This window comes from Pristiophorus japonicus, chromosome 7, assembly GCF_044704955.1.
Source record: "Pristiophorus japonicus isolate sPriJap1 chromosome 7, sPriJap1.hap1, whole genome shotgun sequence".
In the NCBI taxonomy this organism is placed as follows: Eukaryota; Metazoa; Chordata; class Chondrichthyes; family Pristiophoridae; genus Pristiophorus; species Pristiophorus japonicus.
The window spans coordinates 209,168,357-209,193,718 of NC_091983.1; the positions used below are offsets into that span (position 1 = coordinate 209,168,357).

General features: G+C 45.2%; 1 protein-coding gene across 1 annotated transcript in view; it reads right to left on the reverse strand.

The window, feature by feature from the left end:
• Window positions 1-454: 454 nt before the first annotated feature.
• LOC139266932 (fibulin-7) overlaps window positions 455-25,362 on the reverse strand; it is a 64,156-nt gene continuing 39,248 nt past the window's right edge. Inside the window, exons 4-8 of the mRNA XM_070884566.1 lie at window positions 20,266-20,391; window positions 17,426-17,569; window positions 9,099-9,236; window positions 8,153-8,291; window positions 455-1,878 (exon numbers count right to left, since the gene is read on the reverse strand). Coding sequence (XP_070740667.1) covers window positions 1,506-1,878; window positions 8,153-8,291; window positions 9,099-9,236; window positions 17,426-17,569; window positions 20,266-20,391 — 920 coding nt within the window. The 3' untranslated portion in view covers window positions 455-1,505. The remainder of the gene's footprint in view (window positions 1,879-8,152; window positions 8,292-9,098; window positions 9,237-17,425; window positions 17,570-20,265; window positions 20,392-25,362) is intronic.

Here is a 25,362-nt window from a genome sequence, read left to right on the forward strand (position 1 = left end):
GGAAATCACGGTCCTGGAGATCAATCTTTCATGCTTGGAGACTCCAGGACAATCCTGAAGGGTTAGCAACCCTCGCAGCACTTGAGTTTTTTTCTTCTTTTCCCAGGTACAACATAATAAAATCTCCGTCGTCTTTGCGACAAAATAGTTGCAGTCTATTGCCGGCGATTTCCTCAGTGGTTGTTCCCATTGGCTGCCATAACATCAGCCGATTATCTGAGGCAGTTATGACGGCTGATCAGAAGAAGACTTGAGGAGATTGTGTGAATATTACAGATACGATTGAAGTTACATGAAGGGTAAATCCTCTGCAACTTAAAGTGTTCATTGTGCAGCCAAGAGTGTGACACAGTGCCCGGTATAGTGTGAAATATTTTTTATTAACAACAATTAGGACAAAGAATGCCTGACACATAAGTAAAGGCCTTCTATAAGAAACCTTTTTAGAGCTTCCTGCGCAAAGCTACAATCCCATTAATAACTTTCAGCTACCAGTTCTTGAAAATGTAGTAAGGCAACTATCTGCATCTGACCATATATATGTTGTTATACTGTTCTAATAAAGTCAGTGATGGTCAATGGATCAATTTTATTTTTGCATCTAGTAAAAAAAATACATGGCTATCTTGTTAGGAAGTATTATATTTCTCATTGTATCTCACTGCTTCTATTAAGTGCCTGTTGGAGATTAAACACAGCATTGCAAGGTTCAGTACATAATAGTAGATTAACTTGATCGTGACAGACAGTCCAAGGTTAAAGAGAAATCAACTTATTGGAGCTACTTGTAAGGGTTCAGAGTAAATATAGGGTCAGGTATGTTTATCTTCTGTGGTTGGTTGTTGTGTGCAATGTTAGTTTGGTTGAGTGGTGTCCTCATTTCCTTTCAGGATATATTATAATTGATTGATGAAGATTCCATTGGGACATAGGACACTTTTGGTGAATAGGATGTATGGTAAACAAGAGATGTATGGTAAACAGGGAAACATGGTAAACAGGAGATGTATGGTAAATTGGAGATGTATGGTAAACAGGATATCTATGGTAAACAGGGAAATACGGTAAACAGGAGATCTATGGTAAACAGGGAAATACGGTAAGTAGAAGATCTATGGTAAACAGGGAAATATGGTAAACAGGAGATCTATGGTAAACAGGAAACATGGTAAACAGGAGATCTATGGTAAACAGGAGATCTATGGTAAACAAGCGATATATGGTAAACAGGAAGACTTGGGCTATCTGCAATGACAGAATTCAGTGAAGTCTCCAAGGCTCCAGCTGATCATAACACAACATTGAATATATAGCTCAAAAAGTAACAAGTAATGGATAAGATCCAGTCCATATTGTGCATGGCAACATGTTCTAATCTTCATATTGTGCCATTTGGACTCTGATGAAATACCTTTATACCTGGATGCTGATGTCATCTCCCACAATAAAAGCCACAATTCAAACGAATCCCGCAAGTCAACATCTGTGGGTCCCTGGATATTTTCTCAAAATCCATTGGCCGAGACAAAAAGTGTGACCTTTGACACATGCTTGGCCTGGAAAGTGCGATCGAGGTACTCAGTCATGTCCACGTCCACCTCGATGGTGCAAGGTCCTTTCAAGGGCTGAACAAGAATGAGTTCTCCGGTCTGTCTGTCGGATCGCTGGACTACAAACTGCCCTTGGTTGCTTCCTCCTACAATGCCAAAACGCAAGCTATCTGGTCCAGGCCTCCCGGGAGCAGCAGCTGTGGCCATACGGAACAGGGTGACCGGAGTTTTCAGTTTTGAGGGCATCGACAGGTAATGGAAGGAGATAGTCTTCGCCGCATGATGGCAGGATTTGCTGTTCATGGGACAGGGATGACGTTCACATTGACTGGAAACAAGAAAAGCAGAGATGAAAGGTCATCGAACTGAAACGTTAACTGTTTCTCTCTCTACAGATGCTGCCTGACCTGCTGAGTATTTCCAGCATTTTCAGATTTCAGTATTTATGCTCCACTTAAGCCTCCTCCCATCATACTTCATCTAACCCTATCAGCATAACCTTCTATTCTTTCCTCCCTCAAGTGTTTATCTAGCTTCCTCTTAAATGCATCCATGCTATAAATATAGCCAGCTTTAACAGTGTATGGCAGTCTTTTCCTTTTTGTTTTATTTTTTACATAAGATTTTACATGAGATTTGTGAATCTTTTTCTCCACATACAACTCTCTTGGGTTAGCCAACCAAAAGGGCAGATGGGCTATCTGCTCCCAGACCTCTGCCAACGCCACACTTCAGCTGGACACGAGGGGGAATGCAATGACTCCTCCCTCCCGTCTTCCATCTCCGCTGTGGCCTCTGCTCAACACCTCGCCATAACAATGAGGCCAAGATTGAGAGGATGAAAGCAAAAGAAAATACCATGAGGTGTTTGTTTAAATTATCAGATGGGGCAATTGACCGAGCAGTGGAACATTGAAAATTCAACCGGATGGTATCAAGTATGATTTCTGGCCTTGACTGGCATTAGAACCTCAAGTGCCATAATGGTGCAAGGTTCAGTAAATTCATGGCCAGCTGCAACATGAACAACAGGATGAAAACATTAAAAAAAATTAATTCACAGGATGTGGGTGTCGCTGGCATCCCTAATTGCCCTTGAGTGGCTTGCTTAGCCATTTCAGAGGGCACTTAAGAGTCAACCACATTGCTGTGGGTCTGGAGTCCCATTTAGGCCAGACCAGGTAAGCGAGGCAGATTTCCTTCCCTGAAGAGCATTAGTGAACCCAATGGGTTTTTACGACAATCCGGTAGTTTCACAGTCACCGTTATTGATACTAGCTTTTTAATTCCAGATTTATTTAACTGAATTGATTTGAACTCTTGTCTCTGGATTATTAGTCCAGGCCTTTGGATTACTCGTCCAGTAATATTACCACTATGTTACCGTTTCCCCTATATCAAGACTACTCCCTGCTTCCAGATATGTGTGTCCCACAAGCGTGACATTAATCACTGTGGTGCAGAAATCCATAATACAAACCTTCCTAACTGAACCCAGAAGGATAATGTTGGAGAAGCTCATGAAATGCTGGGAAAAAGTGGAAAAGCAGGTATTATTTTTTGGTCCTCATGATCTGGGCAATGCTGAGAAGGCCGATTATCTATGCTTAGTTGCTCCGAACAACCAAGTAGCTTGCTCGGCTACTTCTGAGGGCATTAAGAGTCAAATACATATTATGGGCTAGAATCACTGGGAGGAGTGGCAGCTTCAATTCCCTGAGGGACATTGGTGAACCAGTTGGGTTTTTGCAATAATCCAGCAGCTTTCATGGTCATTTGTCTAGAGCTAGCCCACAAATTGCCAGATTTATTTGAATTCCATTTCGCTACTTGCTATGGTGATATTTTGACTCGCGACCTCTGGGCTGCTAATCCACTACCATTGCCACCATACCCATGTTGAAGTTAAACTTTACATTGTGATTCAATCACATACTTTTTCCAAGGTTAACGTAGACTATTTGGGTCCAGATCAAACATTATCTTTGCTTTTGATTGTAAGTGAAGGATTAAAGCTTCAGTCTCAAGTAAACATTTTTATTATTAAAATCTTTTAATATAGACCAAATAGTGTGTAAAAACTATTTTCTGTGGAATTTTAATGTATTGATGAACACATTTGGATAAGACTCCTGAGGTCCCTATTTCAATACATTCGATAACCTGTATGGGATATGCAGCCACTTCAATTGTTAAGCTATATAATGGAATGATAATATGTGGTGCATGGGACATAAAATGGTGCTTTATAAACACATGAATTTATACATTCAGAGAAAGAACTTGCATAAATAACCTTTGGATGGCCTAAAGCCAATGAAGTATTTTTGAAGTATAGTCACTGTTGTAACAGAGGAAAATGAGGCAGCCAATTTATGCACAGCAAGATCGGGATTGGCTTCACTTGAACCAGGCTGGGACCAGTGTCCTGGCGAATTGAATAATAGGGCTGTAGATAGGGCTTTAAACTAAATAGTGGGGAGGGGAGGGGGGAGGATCTGGTGAGCAGAAACTTCGAAAGTCAAGGAGAAAGGAGAAGGCAATAGTGCAGGGTAGCGATAGGGGTAATGACAGAGGCTGAACTCCAGGACATAGTCGACGTATTTACTGAAGCGTACGAAAGCATGGGCCTTATGCTAAACATCCATAAGACAAAGGTCCTCCACCAGCCTGTCCTCGCCGCACAGCACTGCCCCCAGTTATCAAGATCTACGGCGCGGCCCTGGACAACGTGGACCATTTCCCATACCTCAGGAGCCTCTTATCAACAAAGGCAAATGTTGAGGACGAGATTTGCCAGTGCGCCAGTGTAGCCTTCGGCCGCCTGAGGAAAAGAGTGTTTGAAGACCAGGCCCTCAAAACTGCCACAAAGCTCATGGTCCACAGGGTTGTCGTAATACCTGTTCTCCTGTATGGCTCAGAGACGTGGACCATGTACAGTAGACACCTCAAGTCGCTGGAGAAATACCACCAACGATGTCTCCGCAAAATCCGACAAGTCTCCTGGGAGGATAGACGCACCAACATTAGCGTCCTCAACCAGGCCAACATCCCCAGCATTGAAGCACTGACCACACTTGATCAGCTCCGCTGGGCAGGCCACATTGTCCGCATGCCAGACACGAGATTCCCAAAGCAAACGCTCTACTCGGAACTCCTTCACGGCAAGCGAGCCAAAGGTGGGCAGAGGAAACGTTACAAGGACACCCTCAAAGCCTCCCTGATAAAGTGCAACATCCCCACTGACACCTGGGATTCCCTGGCTAAAGACTGCCCTAAGTGGAGAAAGTGTATCCGGGAGGGCGCTGAGCTCCTCTAGTCTCATCGGCGAGAGCATGCAGAAATCAAGCGCAGGCAACGGAAAGAGCGGGCGGCAAACCTTTCCCTTAACGACTATCTGTCCCACCTGTGACAGGGACTGAGGATCTCGTATTGGAATGTACAGCCACCTAAGGACTCATATTAAGAGTGGAAGCAAGTCTTCCTCGATTCCGAGGGACTGCCTATGATGATGATGATAATGATGATGATAACCAGAGTGTGACAGGAAGGGACAGAGCGTATAGACATAAGAGTGCATCAGAAAGTGGGGTTAGAATAGGGAAAAATGGTAAAAAGACACAATTAAAAGCTCTTTGTTATTACACAGCATTAGTAACAAGATAGATGTGTTGACGGCACTAGAAATAAATGGATATGATCCGATAGCCATTACAGAGACGTGGTTGCAAGTGACCAAGGCTGGGATCTGAATATTCAGAGTTATTTGATAATTTGGGAGGATAGGCAAAAAGGAAAAGGAGGTGGGGTAGCTCTGTTAATAAAGGATGAGATCAGTGCAGTAGTGAGAAATGGTATTCGCTCAGAAGTTCAAGATGTAGAATCTGTTTGGTTAGAGATAAGAAATAATAAGGGAAAGAAGTCACTAGCGGGAGTGGTCTGTAGGCCCTCTAACAGTAGGACAGAGTATAAATCAAGAAATAATGGAGGCTTGTTAGAAAGGTACGGCAATGATCATGGGTGATTTTAATCTTCATATTGATTGGACCAATCAGATTGGCAAAGGTATCCTTGAGGAAGAGTTCATAGAGTGTATTCGGGATGGTTTCTTAGAACAATACATTGTGGAACAAACCAGGGGGCAGTCTATTTTATATCTGGTAATGTGTAATGAGACTGGATTAATTAATGATCTCCTAGTAAAGGATTCTCTTGGGAAGAGTGATCATAGCATGGTAGAATTTCAAATTCAGTTTGAGGGTGAGAAAACTAGGTCTCAAACTTGTGTTCTGAACTTAAATAAAGGCAATTACAAAGGTATGAAGGTAGAGTTGGCTAAAGTGGACAGGGAAAATAGATTAAAGGGTAAGATGGCAGATGAGCAGTGGCAAACATTTAAGGAGATATTTTGTAACTCTCTTGCAGTAAGAAAGAAAGACTCTAGGGGAAAGATGACCCATCCATGGCTAACTAAGGAAGTAAAAGATGGTATCAAATTGAAAACAATGGTATACAATGTTGCGAAGAACAGTGGAAGGCCAGAGGATTGGGAAATTTTTAGAAACCGACAAAGGACAACTAAACAAATAATAAAGAGAGAAAAGATAGTTTATGAGAGTAAACCAAGAAATATAAAAACAGACAGTAAAAGTTTCTACAATTATATGAAAAAGGGAGTAGCTAAAGTAAACATTGGTCCCTTAGAGGATGAGACTGGGAAATTAATAATGGGAAAGAGGGAAATGGCAGAGACTTTGAACAAATATTTTGTATTGGTCTTCATGGTAGAAGACACTAAAAGCATCCCAATAATTGGTAATCAAGGGGCTCTTGTGTGTGTGTGTGGAGGGTGGGGGTGTACTTAAAACAATCACTATCACTAGAGATAAGGTACTAGGCAGCTAATGGGATGAAAGGTGGACAAGTCCCCTGGACCTGATCGCCTGCATCCTATAGTCTTAAAAGAAGTGGCTGCAGAGATAATGAATGCATTGGTTGAAATCTACCAAAATACCCAAGATTCTGGAGAGGCCCCAGCAGACTGGAAAACAGCAAATGTAACGCCCCTAGTTAAGAAAGGAGGGAGACAAAAAGCAGGAAACTATAGAACAATTAGCCTAACATCTGTCATTGGGAAAATGCTGGAGTCCATTATTAAGGAAGTAATAGCAGGACATTTAGAAAATCATAATACAGACAAGCAGAGTTAGCATGGTTTTGTGAAAGGGCAAACATGTTTGACAAATTTGCTAGAATTCTTTGAGGATGTAACAAGCAGGGTGGATAAAGGGGAACCAGTAGATGTGGTGTATTTGGATTTCCAGAAGACATTTGATAAGGTTCCACATAAAAGGTTACTGCACAGGGTTGGGGGTAATATATTAGCATGGATAGAAGATTGGCTAACTAACAGAAAACAGAGCATTGGGATAAATGGGTCATTTTCAGGTTGGCAAACTGTAACTAGTGGGGTGCCACAGAGATATTAGGGCCTCAACTATTTACAATCTATATTAATGACTTAGATGAAGGGACCGAGTGTACTATAACCAAGTTTGCTGATGATACAAAGAAAGGTGGGAAAGCAAGTTGTGAGCAGGATGCAAAGAATCTGCAAAGGGATATAGACAGGCTCAGTGAGTGGGCAAAAATTTGGCAGATGGAATATAATGTGGGAAAATGTGAGGTTATCCACTTTGGTAGGAAAAATACAAAAGCAAATTATTATTTAAATGGGTACAGAGGGATCTGGGGGTCCTTGTACATGAAACGCAAAGAGTTAGCATGCAGGTACATCAAGTAATTAGGAAGCCAAATGGAATGTTGGCCTTTATTGAAAGGGGGATGGAGTATAAAAGTAGGGAAGTCCTGCTACAATTGTACAGGGTATTGGTGAGACCACACTGGAGTACTGCGTACACTTTTGGTCTCCTTATTTAAGGAGGCAGTTCAGAGAAGGTTCATGACGTTGATTCCTGAGATGAAGGGGTTGTCTTATGAAGAAAGGTTGAGCAGGTTGGGCCTATACTTATTGGAGTTTAGAAGAATGAAAGGTGATCTTATTGAAACGGATAAGATTCTGTGGAGGCTGGGTCATTGAATATGTTTAAGGTGGAGATAGACAGATTTTTGAATGATAAGGGAGTCTAGGGTTATGGGGAGGGAAGTGGAGTTGAGGCCAAGATTAGATCAGCCATGATCTTATTCAATGGTGGAGCAGGTTCGAGGGGACAAATGGCCTACTCCTGCTCCTATTTCTTATGTTCTTATGTTCTTATCCCACAAACAGCAATGAGGAAAGTCTTATCTGTTTAATGATGGTGGTTGAGGGAGGAAGACTGGCTAGGATGCTGGGAGAACGAGCCTACTTTTCTTCAAATAATGCTCTGGGATCTTATACGTCCATCAGAGAGGGAAAATGCGGGCTCAGTTTAATATCTCATCTGACAGCAGCTCCGATAATGCAGCACTGAAGTATGTCTCCAGATTATGCGCCCGAGTCACTGGAATGGGGCTTGGACCTGCAACCTTCTGGCTCCGAGGCAAGGTTGTACCTCTGAGACAAGGCGGACATGTACAAATTCATGTACAGATTTACTCACAATGGCGATGTTTTAACATAGCTGACATTCCCATGCGGCTGTGGACACTCTGGATTAACACACTGAAATCCTCCTCCCGTGTTGATACAAGTTGCCTCTCTTGTGCAGTTGTGCTGTGATGTTGCACACTCATCTATATCTGGAAAAACCAGACCAAAAGAAAAATATGAGAGCATGTTTTGAACCTTCACGTACAGTACAGCTATTGAACTTTTTTAAGTAGTGCAATTAAATTAAAATTGCATGCAATACTATTAAATTAACAAAGCAATGCATAATTCCACAAAGATTATCATCATCTTGCTCTTTTTTTGTTGGCTTTTCTTCCTTCCTCCTAAGGTGACATGAGCTACTTGCGCAGCTTGGGAGTCCTTGACTAGAAGCCACTTCCTGGGCATTTGCCAATGTTTCTCTGAGTCAATCGATAGGAAATGCCTCAGGGCACCCTCTGTCCCTCTGGGAAAGTGCCTTGAGCTCACGTGGCACTGTCACAAATGCCTTTTTTTTTTGCACAGAGTACTTGTGTTCTCAATTTGAACTCTGCAAACTGACAGGTTCACTGGCTTGAAGTGGAATGGTCCCACTTTTGCTTGGATTCTTCAAAGCAATTAAAAAAAAAGAGCCCTCGAATCAAAAATGGTTGAAAACTTAAACCTTTTGTTCTGTTGCCCAGGTTTGGGTAGACTTTTGGTAAGCCGGTTGATGTTTACCGGCTGGACTCCAGGGATCGCCGTTCTTTCATCGTCGCTGGGTCAAAACTCCCTACCCAGCAGCACTGCCCAAGTACCTTCACCACACGGACTGCAGCATTTCAAGAAGGCGGCTCACCACTACCTTCCCAGCTAGGGGTGGGCAATAAATGCTGGCCTTGCCAGCGATGCTCATTTCCCAAGAATGGATCACAAAAGAAAAGCTTCACTCATGGCTTTCATATGTGGGGACTTACCATCACAGCTCCTGCCATCATTGAGAAGTTTGTATAAAGCAGGACAAGTACAGCGGTAGGACCCAGGGATGTTTACACAGGTGTGCATGCAGAGTCTGGCAACCCCATCCAGTTGGAAAACCTCACACTCGTTCACATCTGTGTGGAAGAATTAAAGCATTTCCTTAGCACAACTACCCACACCACAATGGATACAGCCAGAGCAGTCCAGTAGGTCTGTACATATTTTACAAATGAACCTTGCCAGATTGGCGGTTGTTAAGAACTTGGCCTTTGCAGACACTTGGGCGTACACCTCTCAATCTCATTATCTCAACAGTGTCCCCATCTACAGCACATGCGGTTCCCAGCCTGAGAGCTTATAGAATCATAGAATGACACAGTACAGAAGGAGGCCATTCGACCTGTCGTGCCTGTGCCGGCTCTTTGAAAGAGCTGTCCAATTAATTCCACTCACCTCTTTCCCTGTTGGCCCTGCAAATTCTTCCCCTTGAAATATTTATTCAATTCCCTTTTGAACGTTATTGTTGAATCTGCTTCCACCACCCTTTCTGGCAGTGCGTTCCAGATCATAACAACTCGCTGCATAAAAAAAGTCTCCTCATCTCCATCTAGTTCTTTTGGCAATTACCTTAAACCTGTGTCCTCAGGTTACCGACCCGTCTGCCACTGGAAAAGTTTCTATTATTTACTCTATCGAAACCATTCATAATTTTGAACAACACTATTGAATCTGCCCATAACCTTCTCTGCTCAAAAGAGAACAACCCCAGCTTCTCTAATCTCGCCATACAACTGGTGACCTCCCATCCCTTGTAAGGTTGCAAAATTCGTGGGGAAACCCCTCTGCCCGCCCGCCCTCCCCACCCCGCCCCCCCCCCCCCCCACAGTGTTTGGACTCAATGGAAAGGAAATTTAATTTGGAACTATCAACCAGAAAGTTTGAGATCCTGAAGTGCACATGGAAGAAACTGTGAGTTTTAATCAAATTTGGGATTTTACAAGGCAGATTGGGTCCGTGTGGGAAGGGCTCAGAACTAAAGGATAACTATCCTTCAAAAGAAACCAGTTTTGAGTACTGAAACTATCTGGAGTATTGAAGCTAAACAAATCGTCCGGGGAATTGTATAAACTCGAAAACCCTTCTCCCCAGGAGACATTAACATAGCAACAATCAACCCAGAGATAGCCAGCCATCACTATGAGCAAGAAACGAATCCAGCATATACATAATGACAATGACACATCCAGCCCGCATGGAAAACCTAGGCCTAGGCAGACATTGCAAATACCAAAGCTAACTTTTCCCCATCAAGGAACAGATTTAAAAAATCGACACATCCAAGACAGGTTAACATTAATGAGCCCGCCAAAATATTACTAAGAGAAATCAAGCCCGCCAAAAATTAAACAAAGAATCAGGGCTGATTTGGCACGAAGATTAGAACAGCTCCAAAAGTATAACTGGGGCCCTGTTTTAACAAAGCGTGTGCATAGCATCATAGAGCATCAAGAAGGGAGGAGAGAGAGACTACCGCAGCAGTTTTAACAAGCCTCTCCAGCCTCGACGACACCACAGGGGCCACACTGCCCTGCTTTCGAGAAGGAAGGAAAAACATCGCCACGGCAGAGAAAGCAGCCCCAGAACCTCGGACATCACCATCGCGGCAGCAACCGACCACAGCCAACATGGTACCATCGAAAATGTAGTGTCCCTGCACCTTACTACAAACTCACACGAGGCATGGATATATCAGACACGGTCACTCTGTGACCTTCACCTCTATTGCCAGGACCAAAGAGTGTGGACCCTGGGTGGGCCCTCCCCTTTTATACCTGGAAACCCAGGTGAGGAGTGTCTCCCACAAGTTCACCCCCTGTGGTCAGGGTGTGCATTTCAACGGTACAGGTACAGTGTGCATGAGTTACAGTTGCATACTTAGTCATTGCAAAATGGTTAAATATATGACATCACCTCCCCCCTTAAGTCTTTTTGTTTCAGAGGTTAAGTCTATCAGGTGGTCGACGCTCTCTTGTGGAGCGCCGCAGTTGTGGCTCTGGTGGCTGAGCCTCGGCACGCGTCTCTATCACTTGAGGTGATTCCGGCCTGTCCGGGCTGACCGCAGGGACTGTGCATGCTGAAGGCTGTCTTTGTTGCTTGTCCGCTGGCAGTGGTGTGGGTGCTATCTCATGCTCTTCTTCAGGTTCCTCCATGTCTATGCTGAACCTTTTCTTTACTTGGTCCAAGTGTTTGCGGCATATCTGCCCATTGTTTATTTCCTTCTTTGCCAATTACGGTGCCCCCAAGCCACTTGGTTCCCAAAGCATGGTTAAGAACAAATACCGGGTCATCTATTTCTATACACCTCCCCCTTGAGTTTCGATCATGGAGCTCGCTTTGGGACTGGCACTTGCCCTCAACAATGTTTGCCAGGGCTGGGTGAATGAGGGACAGCCGCGTCTTGAGCGTGCGTTTCCTGAGGAGTTCCACTGGCGGGACTCCCGTGAGCGAGTGCGGGACCTGTAGGCCAGCAGGAGGTGCGATAGGCGGTACTGAAGGGAGGGTCCTTGGATGCGTAGCATGCCCTGTTTTATGATTGGACCACCCACTCCGCCTGGCCATTAGAAGCCGGCTTGAATGGCGCTGTCCGGACGTGCCAGATACCATTGCCCGACATAAACTTCTGGAATTCATGGCTGGTAAAACACGGCCATTGTCCGGCAAGCCGTAGGTCGCGAAAACCATACGCAGACTCTCCACGGCGATGGATGTCGTGCACGAGTTCAATATGATGCACTCGATCCACTTCGAGTATGCATCGACAACGATCAGGAACATTTTCCCCATGAACGGGCCCGCACAGCCTACATGAATACGTGACCATGGTCTGGTGGATCAGGTCCACGGGCTGAGTGGGACCTCCCTGGGGGCATTGCCCAGCTGGGCACACGTCGTGCACCTTCTAACCCAGTGTTCCAGGTTTGAGTCAATCCCCGGCCACCATACATGTGACCAGGCAATGGCCTTCATTAACACGATGCCAGGGTGCTCGCTGTAGAGTTCCCTGATGAACGCTTCCCTTCCTTTCTGGGGCATGACTACCTGGCTTCCCCATAGCAGGCAGTAGGCTTGGATGGAGAGCTCATCCATCCGTCTCTGAAACGGTCTGACTTCCTCGGGGCATGCTCCGTGTGTGGGCGCCCAATCCCCAGTCAGGACACATTTCTTTATCATGGATAGGAGGGGGTTCCTGTTGGTCCAGAGTTTGATCTGGCGGGCTGTGAAGGGAGAGCCCGCAGTGTCAAAAGCCTCAACGGCCATGACCATCTCAGCGCTCGGCTCCGACGCCCTCTCGGTGGTGGCCAGTGGGAGCCTGCTGAGCGCGTCAGCGCAATTTTCGGTGCATGGCCGGTGCCGTATGGTGTAGTCATACGCAGCCAGCGTGAGGGCCCAGCGCTGTATGCGAGCTGACGCATTGGCGTTGACAGCCTTGCTGTCGGACCACAAGGATGTTAACGGCTTGTGGTCCGTCTCTAGCTCGAACTGTCTACCAAAAATGTACTGGTGCATCTTTTTCACACCGTATACACACGAGAGTGCTTCCTTCTCGACCATGCCGTATCCACGCTCTGCCTGGGCGGGCGACCTGGAGGCGTAAGCCACCAGTTGGAGTCGGCCGTCATCATTACCCTGCTGCAACACACACCCAACCCCGTAGGATGACGCATCGCATGTTAAGACCAGTTTTTTACAGGGATCATACAAAGTCAACAGTTTGTTGGAACACAGCAGGTTCCTCGCCTTATTGAAAGCCCATTTTTGCCCATCCCCCCAAAACCATTCACACCCTTTACGCAGGAGCATGTTTAACAGTTCCAACAATGTGCTTAAGTTCGGCAGAAAGTTGCCAAAATAGTTCAAAAATCCCAGGAATGATCGCAACTCCGACGTGTTGCCGGGCCTGGGCACCTGGCGGATTACCTCCGTTTTTGATTCAGTGGGCCGGATCCCGTCTGCGGCAACCCTCCTGCTCAAAAACTCGACCTCTGGGGCCAAAAACACACACTTGGCCTTTTTCAGCTGCAAGCCTACCTGATCCAATCGGCATAACACCTCCTCCAGGTTGTGGAGGTGTTCTTCAGTGTCTCGACCCATTATGAGAATGTCGTCTTGGAATAGGATCGTTCCAGGAATAGATTTGAGCAAGCTTTCCATGTTTCTCTGAAAGATGGCTGCTGCCAAACGAATGCCAAACGAACATCTGTTGTAGACAAATAATCCCTTGTGCGTCGTGATGTTGGTCAGAAGCTTGGATTCTTCAGCCAGTTCCTGAGTCATGTAGGCCGAAGTGAGATCCAGCTTCGTGAACAGCTTGCCACCTGCCAACGTGGCAAAAAGGTCCTCCGCTCTCAGAAGCGGGTATTGGTCTTGCAGCGATATTCGGTTGATGGTGGCTTTGCAGTCACCACATATACTAACCGAGCCATCTGCTTTGAGGACGGGAACGATGGGACTTGCCCAGTCGCTGAATTCAACGGCCGAAATTATGCCCTCTCTGAGCAGCCTCTCCAGTTCACATTCAATTTTTTTATGCATCACATATGGCACCGCTCTGGCTTAGTGGTGCACTGGTCTGGCGTCCGGAGTGATGCATATCACTACTTTAGTGCCCTTGAACGTACCGCCACCAGGTTGAAACAGTGACCCAAATTTTTGCAGGACCTGTGAGCATGAACTTCGCTCCACGGATGAAATGGCGTGCACATCCCCCCATTTCCAATTCATCTCAGCTAGCCAACTTCTCCCCAAGAGCACGGGGCCATTTCCCGGAACGATCCAGAGTGGCAGCCGGTTCTGTAATCCATTATGTGTTACCACCAAGTTTGCACTCCCCAGCACTGGGATGATCTCTTTGGTGTACGTCCCTAGCTGCGTCTCAATGCGCTCCAGTTTGGGCCTGCTAGCTCTGTGTGGCCATGGTCTCTCAAATTGTTGGGCGCTCATGAATGACTGGCTAGCTCCCGTATCCAGCTCCATGTGCACCGGGATGCCATTCAGTAAGACTTTCATCATTATGGGTGGCGTTTTAGTGTATGAGCTGTGGACATCAGCTACATGAACCCGCTGAACTTCAGCATCTATGGCTTTACCCCAGGCCTCATCCTGCATTGCAGATCCCTCGTCTGGTTCCTCTGTCTCACAGATTAGCCTCGCTATTGCCTCTTTGCACATCCTGGCCAAGTGTCCACTGACATTACAAATCCTACAGGTATATTGCTGGAACCTGCAGCTCCTCGCAGTGTGTCTACCCCCGCACCTCCAGCATGAGCTGAGATTGAGATTGCTGTTAACAAAAGGACTATTACCAGGCATTCCTCTTTGATTGCCCATTTGGCTGTTTCTAAGCACTCTGATGGTGGGTGTTAATGGTCCCATCGCGGGACGCATTGTTTCTCGAGATGGCGTGAATTGCCGATCTCCTTTCCATTGTTCTTGTTGCGGGCCCACCCTAGAGTCTGTTGCTGCCTGGGCGGTTTCGAAATACCCTTGCCTGCCTGCGGGGTCCCGAGCTGCGTTCATCATGTTAACTCCCTGATCCATCGCCACGTTTGGACCAGGGCTGCACGCGTAAATTAGCTTGGTCCTCTTCCTCGGTCATAAAGGTCTGAGCTATCAACGGCGCCCCATCTAAAGTCAAGTCCTTAGTCTTTATGAGCTTCCTGAAAATGCCGGCATGATTAATGCCCTCGATGAAAAAGTCCCTTAACATCTCCCCCCTGCAGGCATCGGAGAACTTACAGAGACTGGCCAAGCGCCGCAGTTCCACCACGAAGTCCGAGAAGTTTTGTCCCTCCCGACGCCGGTGTGTGTAGAACCGGTGCCGGGCCATGTGTATGCTGCTCGCCGGCTTGAGATGCTCACTGATTAGCTGGCTGAGCTCTTCAAAAGACTTATCCGCTGGCTTTTGGGGTGCGATCAGGTCTTTCATCAGCGCATACGTCTGTGGTCCGCATCTGGTCAGTAGATGCGCCCTCCGCTTGTCAGCCGCTGTCTTTTCCAGCCAGTCCTTTGTGACAAAGCTCTGCTGGAGTCTTTCCACAAAGTCGTCCCAGTCCTCACCCACACAGTAACGTTCCTCTGTGCCACCGGTGGTCATCCTTGTGGTTCGGTGATTCCCGTTTCTCGTCGCCAAATGTAGTGTCCCTGCACCTTACGACAAACTCACACGAGGCATGGATATATCAGACACAATCACTCTGTGACCTTCACCTTTATTGCAAGGACCAAGGAGTGTGGACCCTGGGTGGACCCCTTTTATACCTAGAAACCCAGTGAGGAGTGTCTCCCGCAAGTTCACCCCCTGTGGTCAGGGTGTGTATTTCTAGGGTACAGGTACAGTGTGCATGAGTTACAGTTACATGACTATGTCATTGCAAGATGGTTAAATACATGACCCAAAACACCGCGATCGACCAACTCCGAAACAAAACTCCTCAAAGAAGAAATTGAAGATTCGAAAGTTTCCACTCTACAATCTAGTCCTGACTATCAACAGGTAAAGCATTATCTAAAGAGACTTTTAAAACCTATTTATAACGAATGAAAGTGGGTACTCACCCCATAAGTCCAATACGCGCCCTACCGCATCAGCGGACACCACCCAACTGAAGACTATGCAGTGAGAAGTCCTTTTATGACGTTCGGGGTAAAGCAAGCAGAACCTACAGAGTCCAGTGAACCCCGAATCGCGAACCACTGCCAACTGACAATAAAGGATTGGTGAGCATAGTCCCTGTTTGCCCTGGAGTTTAACCTAGTCAGAGTTAGGCATTGGGAGGTGGGAAGTGTATTATTTCTGTAACCTCTTTGAATGTGTGATATAGTGTTTTTTACTTGAATGATTACAAGTTTGACATTGTATTTTCTTGTCCTTAATAAAATCGAAGTTCTTTGCACCAAACCAGTTGTCTCTTGCACTTTGTCACATCCCCAAATAAATCCAAAGTCTAGAACCCAGGGAGTGGGAGCGATTCGAACCGCTCAGAAGGTCAGAGGTGAACCTGACCCCACACACCACCCCCTACACCTGGTACCATTCTAGTAAGTCTCCTTTGCACACTCTCTAAGGCCTTGACATTGTTCTGAAAGACTGAGTAGGAAATCTTATTTTCCAATCTTCAGCCAATTCTGCTTTAAATCAGTTTACAGATGTGATCTGAGTTGATTTCCCTTTGTCTTCCAGGGAATTAAGTTGTCTTCAATTGATGCAAATGCAGAATGGCTTTAACTTAGGCTACTAGTTGGTTACATTTCGGTTCTGTTGAAAATGGCGAGGGACTCAGAATAGAGGTCAGCCTGACGAGCAACGTGCTTTTACATTGCGTGATACTGTCCATGATAGAACCTGCAACTCTACCCACATTAGGTTGCATCACTTTGTGTAGTGAGGTAAGTGACTTGTTCATCGGCACAATATTTATGAGGGATCCTTTGCTTCATCCATTGACGTAATCACGAATCAACTCAGCAGGACCTGTGGCCTTGCTGTGTCTCTGCTGGTCTTCACCAACCACCTCTTTCTATCCCCCACCCATAATCACACTGCGTCACCTCATCTAACTCACTTAACACCCTTTGGGGTTGTGTTTCTATTCTGGTGCCTGCTTTGAATGATGTGGGTGGTGTAGAGTTCTGAGGTGCGGAGTTCCAGCTTCTTTCCTTCTGGGCTTGTGCTGTGCTGTCTATATATAAGCTAACAACATCTTTCTACAGCGCTCGTGCTGATGTGCAGTGAGAAATCTCAGAGCCGAGTTGAGAATAAAACAGTGGAAACCGTACAAGAGGGCAGAACGAAATGCTGGAAAAATTAAGGGGACAGAGAAGTTGTCAAAAAGAGAAAGGTTCTGAAAACAGAGAAGGCGGTGACAAGGTGGAGGAGTTCAGGGAGGGAGTTAGAGGGCAGGGCCTAATGGCTGAAAGACACTGGGTAACTCTTGGTACCCCGCTCCCTCTCTTGCACCCAGTGTCAGCACAAAGACAGTTCATGTGGTGACATTTGCCAGGAGGGGATTGCTGAGGTGGTGTGGAGCAAACCCACAGATTGATTTGAAAGACAGAATGAGGATCTTGAGGTCACTTCACTGGGATAGGGAGAGCCAGTGGACTTTGAAAAGGACAGAGTGATGTGACGTGGGGTTGGAGCCGAGTGGAGCACAACTGTTAACTTACAATAGAAGTAAAGCTTATCTGAATCTTTGGTAATATTCTAACAATTTGTCTGTTTGACACACTACCATGTGTGTGTATGATAATCACATGCACATACCTTGGCACACACTGTTCTCACTGGTCCCGCTCATATGGAAGCCGGCATCACAGCTACAGTGTTGGGTCCTTTCAACCTTTGCACAGCGGGGCTTCCGACTAAAGGACATGTCACTAAACGCACTCCATTCTTCAGCAGCGGGAGCTTTGGGGGGTGGGGGAAATGACATGTCAGCAAGAGATTTTTGTACTGGTCTCTGTTTTTAACAGCACAATGATTACAAGAGCCTGTAATTGCAAATTAGATACCTTGGTAGTGAAATTCCCACTGTTGCTCAATTTTAGCAAAATAAAAGTTGGCACGAGTACAAAGATTTTAAGTAAATTTAATGATTTCCCTACCCCACACTTCTATTTATACTGGATCCTGGTTTGATATTTGTTTTGTTTGGATGATGTCATTCAATGGAGAACACGGGTTCATACTTTCCCCATCTGATTTACACTCCAATTGAATCATGCTGCAATGAGGTGTTATTGGGTAGAAACCCAGCATTTTGTAGAACACATCAATGATGTTTCTCGATATGGGAAACACAGGAATTCTTCTTACTATTTCTGGCAGTGTTCTTAACACTTTATGAGCTCAAAGGAATTGTCCTTCAGGGAAACCAAAGGGAGAGGGATGGGCAATAATTAAAATACATCTAAAATTAAACCTTTTTACATTTAGGAATTTCAACATCATCGATTTGCATTCACATAGTGCCTTTAACATGGTAAAATGTCCTGAGGCCTTTCTAGGCGTGCAATCAGACAAAGATAGACATCAAGCCAAAAAAAGAAAACATTTGGACAAGTGACCAAATGCTTGGTCAAAGAAGTAGGTTTTGTGGAGCTTCTTAACAGAGGAGAGAGGCGGTGAGGTTTGGGGAGGGAATTCCAGAGGTTAGGGCCCAGACAGCTGAAGGCACGGCCATCAATAGTGAGTTGGCAGTGGGGGTGCACAAGAGGGCAGAGTTGGAGGAACACAGCCAGGTAGCACAATGGGCTGATGAGGTCGTCCATGTTTTGAGAGTCAGGTTTGACTCTGCCCTGTGGATCTTACATGATCAGAGGGTTGGAGTCTGCGCCAGGGAGGTAAGACTGTGTCACCGTCTTTGAAGTTTAGGATTGTTTCGATTCAAGGGAGGGCTGTGGTAATAAAAAAAAAGTGATCAGTTGTAAAATGTTTCTTGACACGTTTCTTGACTGAGCAAACAAGATGGAAATGCTTCCAAAAGATGTTAGCCAGTGGCTCAGTGGGTGGCACCCTTGCCTCTGAGTCAGAAGGTTGTGGGTTCAAGTCCCACTCCAGAGACTTGTGCACAGCATTTAGGCTGACCCTCCAGTGCAGTACTGAGGGAGTGCTGCACTGTTGGAGGTGCTGTCTTTTGTATGAGACATTAAATCGAGGACCCATCTGCCCTCTCAGGTGGAAGTAAAAGATCCCATGGCACTATTTTGAAGAAGAGCAGGGGAGTTCATTCCTGGTATCCTGACCAATATTTATCTCTCCACCAATAACACCGAAACTGATTATCTGGTTATTATGTTATTGCCGTTTGTGGGAGCTTGCTGTGCACAAATTGGCTGCTGTGTTTCCTACATTACAACAATGACACTCTTCAAAAATTGACTGTAAAACTCTTTGGGACATCCTAATGTTGTGAAAGGTGTTCTATAAATGCAAGTCTTTCTATTTCTTTCTTAAGGTTATGCAGATTCCAGAAGTAAACTTTGTAAAGCAAATGGATTCTATCATGAATTGATAACTCGGTCCCAGCTCGAGCTGCAGTGTTGTAATTTGAAAATGGAGTTTTGTTGTTATGCTTCTGATGATTTAGATTCTGTCAATTTGTGCGAACTGTTCGTTGCAGTCAGGCATCACTGTAATATGCAAGACTAGGCCTTAGGAGAAAGCCAGTGATGCTTAAGACCATCAACTGAACTGTCAAATCATTTCTTAAAAAAAATATATTATTTGGGAAAAAATAAAATGGTGTTCTACTTTCCAGTAGCGTCACCTAGAAATGGGAGTTGGAATCATACGGAATGAGATATTATGAAATCCTGTTGCTCACTCGACTATTCAGTTAATGACTTGGTAAAAAGAGCAGACACAGGAAACGTTTTGTTCCAATATTGCACAGAGTGGCTTCATCCTAATGGTCACTTTTTGAATCCCCCCAAAAAATTAAAGAAGTGAAACCTCAGAGCAGTCAGACGGACCGTGGTGTGAGGAAGGACTTGCCAGGCATAATCTTCTATCGTAATCCAATCAGTCCCGGGTCCTAAGTATCCGAAGGTTTATTGGCAGCGAAAGCACAGCTCTTCGCGTTGGACTCTAATTCTCAGCTGCATATAGCAACCCAAAGGACCAGCAAACCTGAGTAATTATAATCTCACAGCGGTGTAGTGCTGAGAGGCTGTCACTCAGCCTTCTCATCCTGCTCTCCGATATTTGTCTCTTAAAAACAAGTTAAAATGTTATTCATTAGATGTGACCACATTCCCCGAGTGGAATGTGCGTGCGGCCCACACGATAAGAACGGCACTTCAAAGAGAAGCTTCTGGAACGGATTCCAAACGGTTTTAACAAATAAAACCACAGCATGTGCAGAATTCCTTCATAATTCAGAGGGGAAAACGCCTTTCAATTTTTTTTTTGTGGGGGGGTGGGGGGGTTAAAAGATTAAGTTTTATTAAGTATGCCTTTGTAAATTTTCTTCTCGCACATTCCCACATTAAATTCTTTAAGAAGTCTGAGATGTTTGCTTCATAACTTTGGCTGGAACAAGATACCCCTGCTCGCTCTCCCAAATCCAGCTTGATTATTTAACTGTCCCAGATGTTACAAACCTGTCTGCACTGGATACCGACAGTGGCTCCCTGTCCAGCTGTTTGGGCACGAACACGTGTACTGGTTCACAGCATCCTCACACGTCCCTCCATTCTGGCAGGGGCTGCTGGCGCATTCGTTAATTTCTGTAAAAGAAATCAAACTGGTTTTAAAAAACATGGCTCAGACGAACAACGTGGACCAGATTCAGATTTAGCCAGATCTTTTAAATCGCTTCTTAGGTGTTCCAGTGACCGTTCTGACCCGTAGAATCAGAAAGAGCTATGCAATTAATCCCACACCCCTGCCCTTTCCCCGTAGGCCTGCAACACTTTCCCCTTGAAATATTTATCCAATTCCCTTTTGAAAGTTATTATTGAACTGAACATAAAATGCAGTTCAAAAGAAAACAGTAGATTTAAATTCCATCGAGACAAAATGGAACTGCCTGGTGCTGCTACAGGTTGTCATGGATACCTCTCTATCTTCCTTTAAGATGCTCCTTAAAACATACCTCTTTGAACAAGCTTTTGGTCACCTGTTCTAATATCTCCTGCGGTGGCTTGATATCAAATTTTGTCTGACAACGCTCCTGTGAAGCATCTTGGGAAGTTTTACTACGTTAAAGGCAAGTTGTTGCTGTTAATATTCTGGTAAATGTTGCTATTCATGACCTGTTAAAATGCTGACTTCCTGAATATTCTTGCGCTTGTCTCTTCCTCCCCCACCCGATTGATCTACAATTGGATGTACATGAGAGTGGCCTCAGTTTGACTTGCCCTCTGACTCTCTCTGGAAACACCTCGTGTCTCCCTGGAGGTTGAGATCATGATTTGCAGCCATTTCAGGAACTTGCTGTTCTATAAAGCATGCCCGACCACTGCATGGCACTGCAACCCTGGGCACTAACATCGTACCACAACACTGCACCAGCACGTTTGAAGCAGTGATATGTACGAAACCAGCTCTATCCGATGAAGAGTAACAAGTAAATTGAAGATAGTAATGACACTGCGTAAAATCAGACCACCGACACTTTCGATTTCCCTCCAGAATTGACTAATCTGCCAATTCCTATGACTTTTCTGGACAACACCAGGAGGGCAGTATTTATTTCCTATCCCTAGTTGACATGAATGCATTAAGAATCAACCACATTGCGTGTGACTGGAGTCACATGTACGCCAGATAGTGTCACGGTTCAGGATTCTGTGGTCACTTTTACCACCATCAGGACTCTGACGTGAGCTGGCTCCATTTGAGCAGATGCTCGTCTAAAGGTGGTTCACTGCTCCAGGTCGTCCCATTGCTGCGTTGCCAGTCAAGCACCAGTCAAGAGATGATCTAAATGCAGGATGGGTTATTGTATTGAATTGGTTGATTCAATAGCAATGTCTGGTCATTCAAGACACACCTACAACCTTAATGTCAACACATTTCTTTGACACCTGCTAGTCTTAGAAGAGAGGCTTTTTAAAAATCAGCACCATAAGAACGAAATAATTTGCATTTATATGGTGCCTTTCACGACCTCAGGATATCCCAAAGTGCTTCACAGCCAATGAAGTTCTTTTGAAGTGTAGTCATTGTTGTAATGTAGGAAATGAGCAACCATTTTAGGTAAAGCAGGGGAAGGGCTGCAAAAGGAGTCAAGGCAGCAGAATTAGAGAGGGAAAATCACCTCTGCACTGTGGGTAGGATCGATGTGAGAGCCAATCTGTCTTTCTATGTTCGGTAAGAATCCTACCAAGTGCATGCATGTTCTTTACTTTTGTAATAATACAGAAGTTGAACTGAGTGCATCAAGTGAATTACATTATCTTCAGTGTTCTGTATGCTTTGTCTACTATGGAATAAAGTAGATTGCGAACATACCGAACAATACCTCGCCTAACGTCAACTCGGTCTGCCTTCCGAGAGACTAAAGGAACCCATGTGCTTCAAAGACGGACATCCTGCCAGGATCAAAAGTCAGTTTGCTAGGTCCGGCTACTGCGCTAGTAAATCAAGGGCAGCGGGAGTTAACTTCTGTACAAGAGCAGGTAACCTCCTGCTACTAGCTCTTCAACTGGAATTATATTGTACTTTTTAACCCATTTCCTTTATAGGAATTTAGGAAAAGGAGTAGGCCATTCTGCCCCTCGAGACTGTTCCACCATTCAATTAGATCATGACTGATCTGCATCTTAACTCCATCTACCCGCCTTGGTTCAATCATGATTTCCCAAAATAAACATAGTTTTAAATAGATTGCAGATCTGAAAGGGGATTAAAAACATTGCAAAATTATTACAGGGATGTATTGATTACATTATTGTTACTTGTTATATTAAACTATCTGCATCACACTGTACAGTTATATAGTATATATTACTCTTCATTGCACTCAGTAATGCTGGGGCCGATTTTCATCAAGGCCCAAGTGCCGCCGATGGCCGCCGAGGTACCAGACGGTACTTTGGGCGGAATATTCATGGCCGAGTTCCCTCGAAGGTCGGCGGGCAGCAAATGGACGACGTACGCTGCCAATCTGGGCGGCAGCGGGCAGGGGGGTCTCATTCTCGGCGGCAGAGACGCTTGCCGCCCAAGTGCCGCCGAGGATGGAGTGGAGGGTCGAAGAACTGAAAAAAAAAATCATCAGTAAAAAATAAAAAAACTATCCGAAGACCTTCAGAGGACCCCCATCCAGGTAAGTCGCTACGGAAATTTAAAAAATAAGTTCATTAACTTTTTTTTCAACTTCTTCATACTTACCATTGGACAGATCAGCCTCCTTGCAGTGGTCCATTCCCGTTCTGCTGTCGACTCCCGCCTGCATCAATACGGGAGGTCAGCGGGCGGGCGGTCAGTTGCGCCACTCAGCTGTTCGCTGACATCAGCGGGCGGTTCCCGGCGGCTCGCCCCTCCCGCACGCTCCAGGCCACCTCAAAAGTGAAACTGGGCGGATGGGCAGATCTTCAAGAGCAATGTCGGCGGGTGTGGGCGGTGAATTGATGAATTTCGGCCCCATAGCGTATTGCTATGTTAGACGATATTAATTACTATATTCTACTCTCTGGAATTACTATATTCTACTCTTTATTATCCATTCTCTGCCATATTGTGTATCACTCTGTTATAGGGAAGGAGTTGCAGAGAGTGAATCCGTTGGTTGAAGGCTCTGTGAGCAGTGGTGGGACAAAGGGTGTTGGATGCACAGTAGGTATGAATTACAGGTCTGAAGTTTGTGGGAGATTCGGTTAGTAAGTCATAAAAGTAGCTTACGAACCCTGTACTTGAACAAAGAGGAACAGGGAGGGTAATGAATAGATGGAAAAGTTTGCCAGCAAAGGTGGTTGAGGTCAGGATAGTGGGTGCCTTCAGAAAACTCCTCGTGATGTAATGGTGAGGCGGCGGGGTTGGAATGATAATATTAAGCTATGTTACAGTTGTATAAACCCTTGGTTAGACTGCATTTGGAGTACGGCATTCAATTCTGGGCACTGCATGTCAGAAAGAATGTCTCTGCTTTGGAGAGGGTGCAGTGTCGATGCATCAGAGTGATACCGGGTTAAATTCTGAGCACAAGCTTGTATTCCCTTGAGTATAGAAGATCATGGGTGATCAAATTGAGGTGTTTAAGATGATCAAAGGATTTGATAGGGTAGATAAAGAGAAACGATTTTCTCTGGTCGGGCTGTCCAGATCTAGGGGACAAAACCTTAAAAGCTCAGGAGTGATGTCAGGAATACAAAGGATAGTGGAAAACTGAGATTGTTAGATTTTTGTAGGTAAGGATATTCAGGGTTATGGAAGCAAGGCGGGTAGTTGGAGTTAAGATACAGATCAGCTATGAATAATTGAATGGTGAAACAGGCTCCAGGGGCTGAATGACCTACTCCTGTTCCTATTTATTTTGGAAGAATTAGACCGAATGGGCGGAATGATCTCCTTCATTAGAATCCACGCGCAATCCTGTAACACAGCCCCTAACATTTCTCAAGGGATTTTGATCACAATAGCGTCGGCTTCATGTTTTCCTCAGTCCAAACAGACAAAAGAGTTGCGCCCTGTGAGGTCTCGTACAGCAGCCAATCTCAGAGCGTTACTCAGCCTCTGCCAGAACTAGGTGCGGTGGCTATCAATAGCATGCCTAGAATGTCTCTGGACCATTAGACCATGAAATTATTTCATGAAATGTCTGAGACTATTAACCCAATGCGTCCTTGACCTCAGAAACCCATCAAGCCTGGCAGCTGCAACATGGCTGGGCTAGTGGGGCAAGTGAGCACAGGCAGCTACACGCTGGCAGAGGCTGCCTGATGGGAAAGGTAGGAAGCTCGGGGTGGAATGTGCGAGCAAATATCATTAGGCTGGGGAAAGAAATACAGGTGTTCCCGCATGAGGAATGCAATGTTGCTTTTTTTTAAAAGTTTAAAAACGAGAATATTCAGCCAACTTTGATCAAGGTGGTTTTGTGTGACTAGAAACACCATAAAGACTTCATTATTCATTGCCTCAGAACTCTAGGGGTTGGCATTCCTCCCCATCAACAATTTTAGTGACAAAAGTGGTGCGAGCACAAAACAGAAGATCCTCTTTTGTGATCATGCTGAGTGAAATGATTATTCGGAAGAAATTCCTGACAATAATTCAGTCTAATGGTGGGAGTCTTTAAATTGCTGCATTTGATATTAATGTGCAAATGTTTAATATATGCATATGATATTACTATTTTAATAGAGGTGTTAACCCGTTTACTTTAAATTAATAAGCTAAAAATTTAGTATAGCTCGGTTTGATGTGGTGACACTGCCTGGTCGCTAACTTTAGCACCAGGTGATGTTTACCGCCTCCAATCGGGATATTCACCTTTTTTTAGCGCCCCAAGAGGGGGGTGAAGTGCTAAGGGAAACGTTCCACGCCCCTCTTTGGGCGCGAACCCTGATTCCTGGGCTGCTATCGCGGGAGCGCTGCTGAAATTCTGGCACGAGGAAACAGGCATCCTAGGGGAGGTCAGCTGGACCACCCGAAAAGTTAAGGACCAGCCAAGGCAGCTAAACAGCAGGATCTCAGAGCTTTGCTCAGCCCCTGCCAGATCTAGGAGAGATGTATTAATGGGAAAAACATTTCATTTT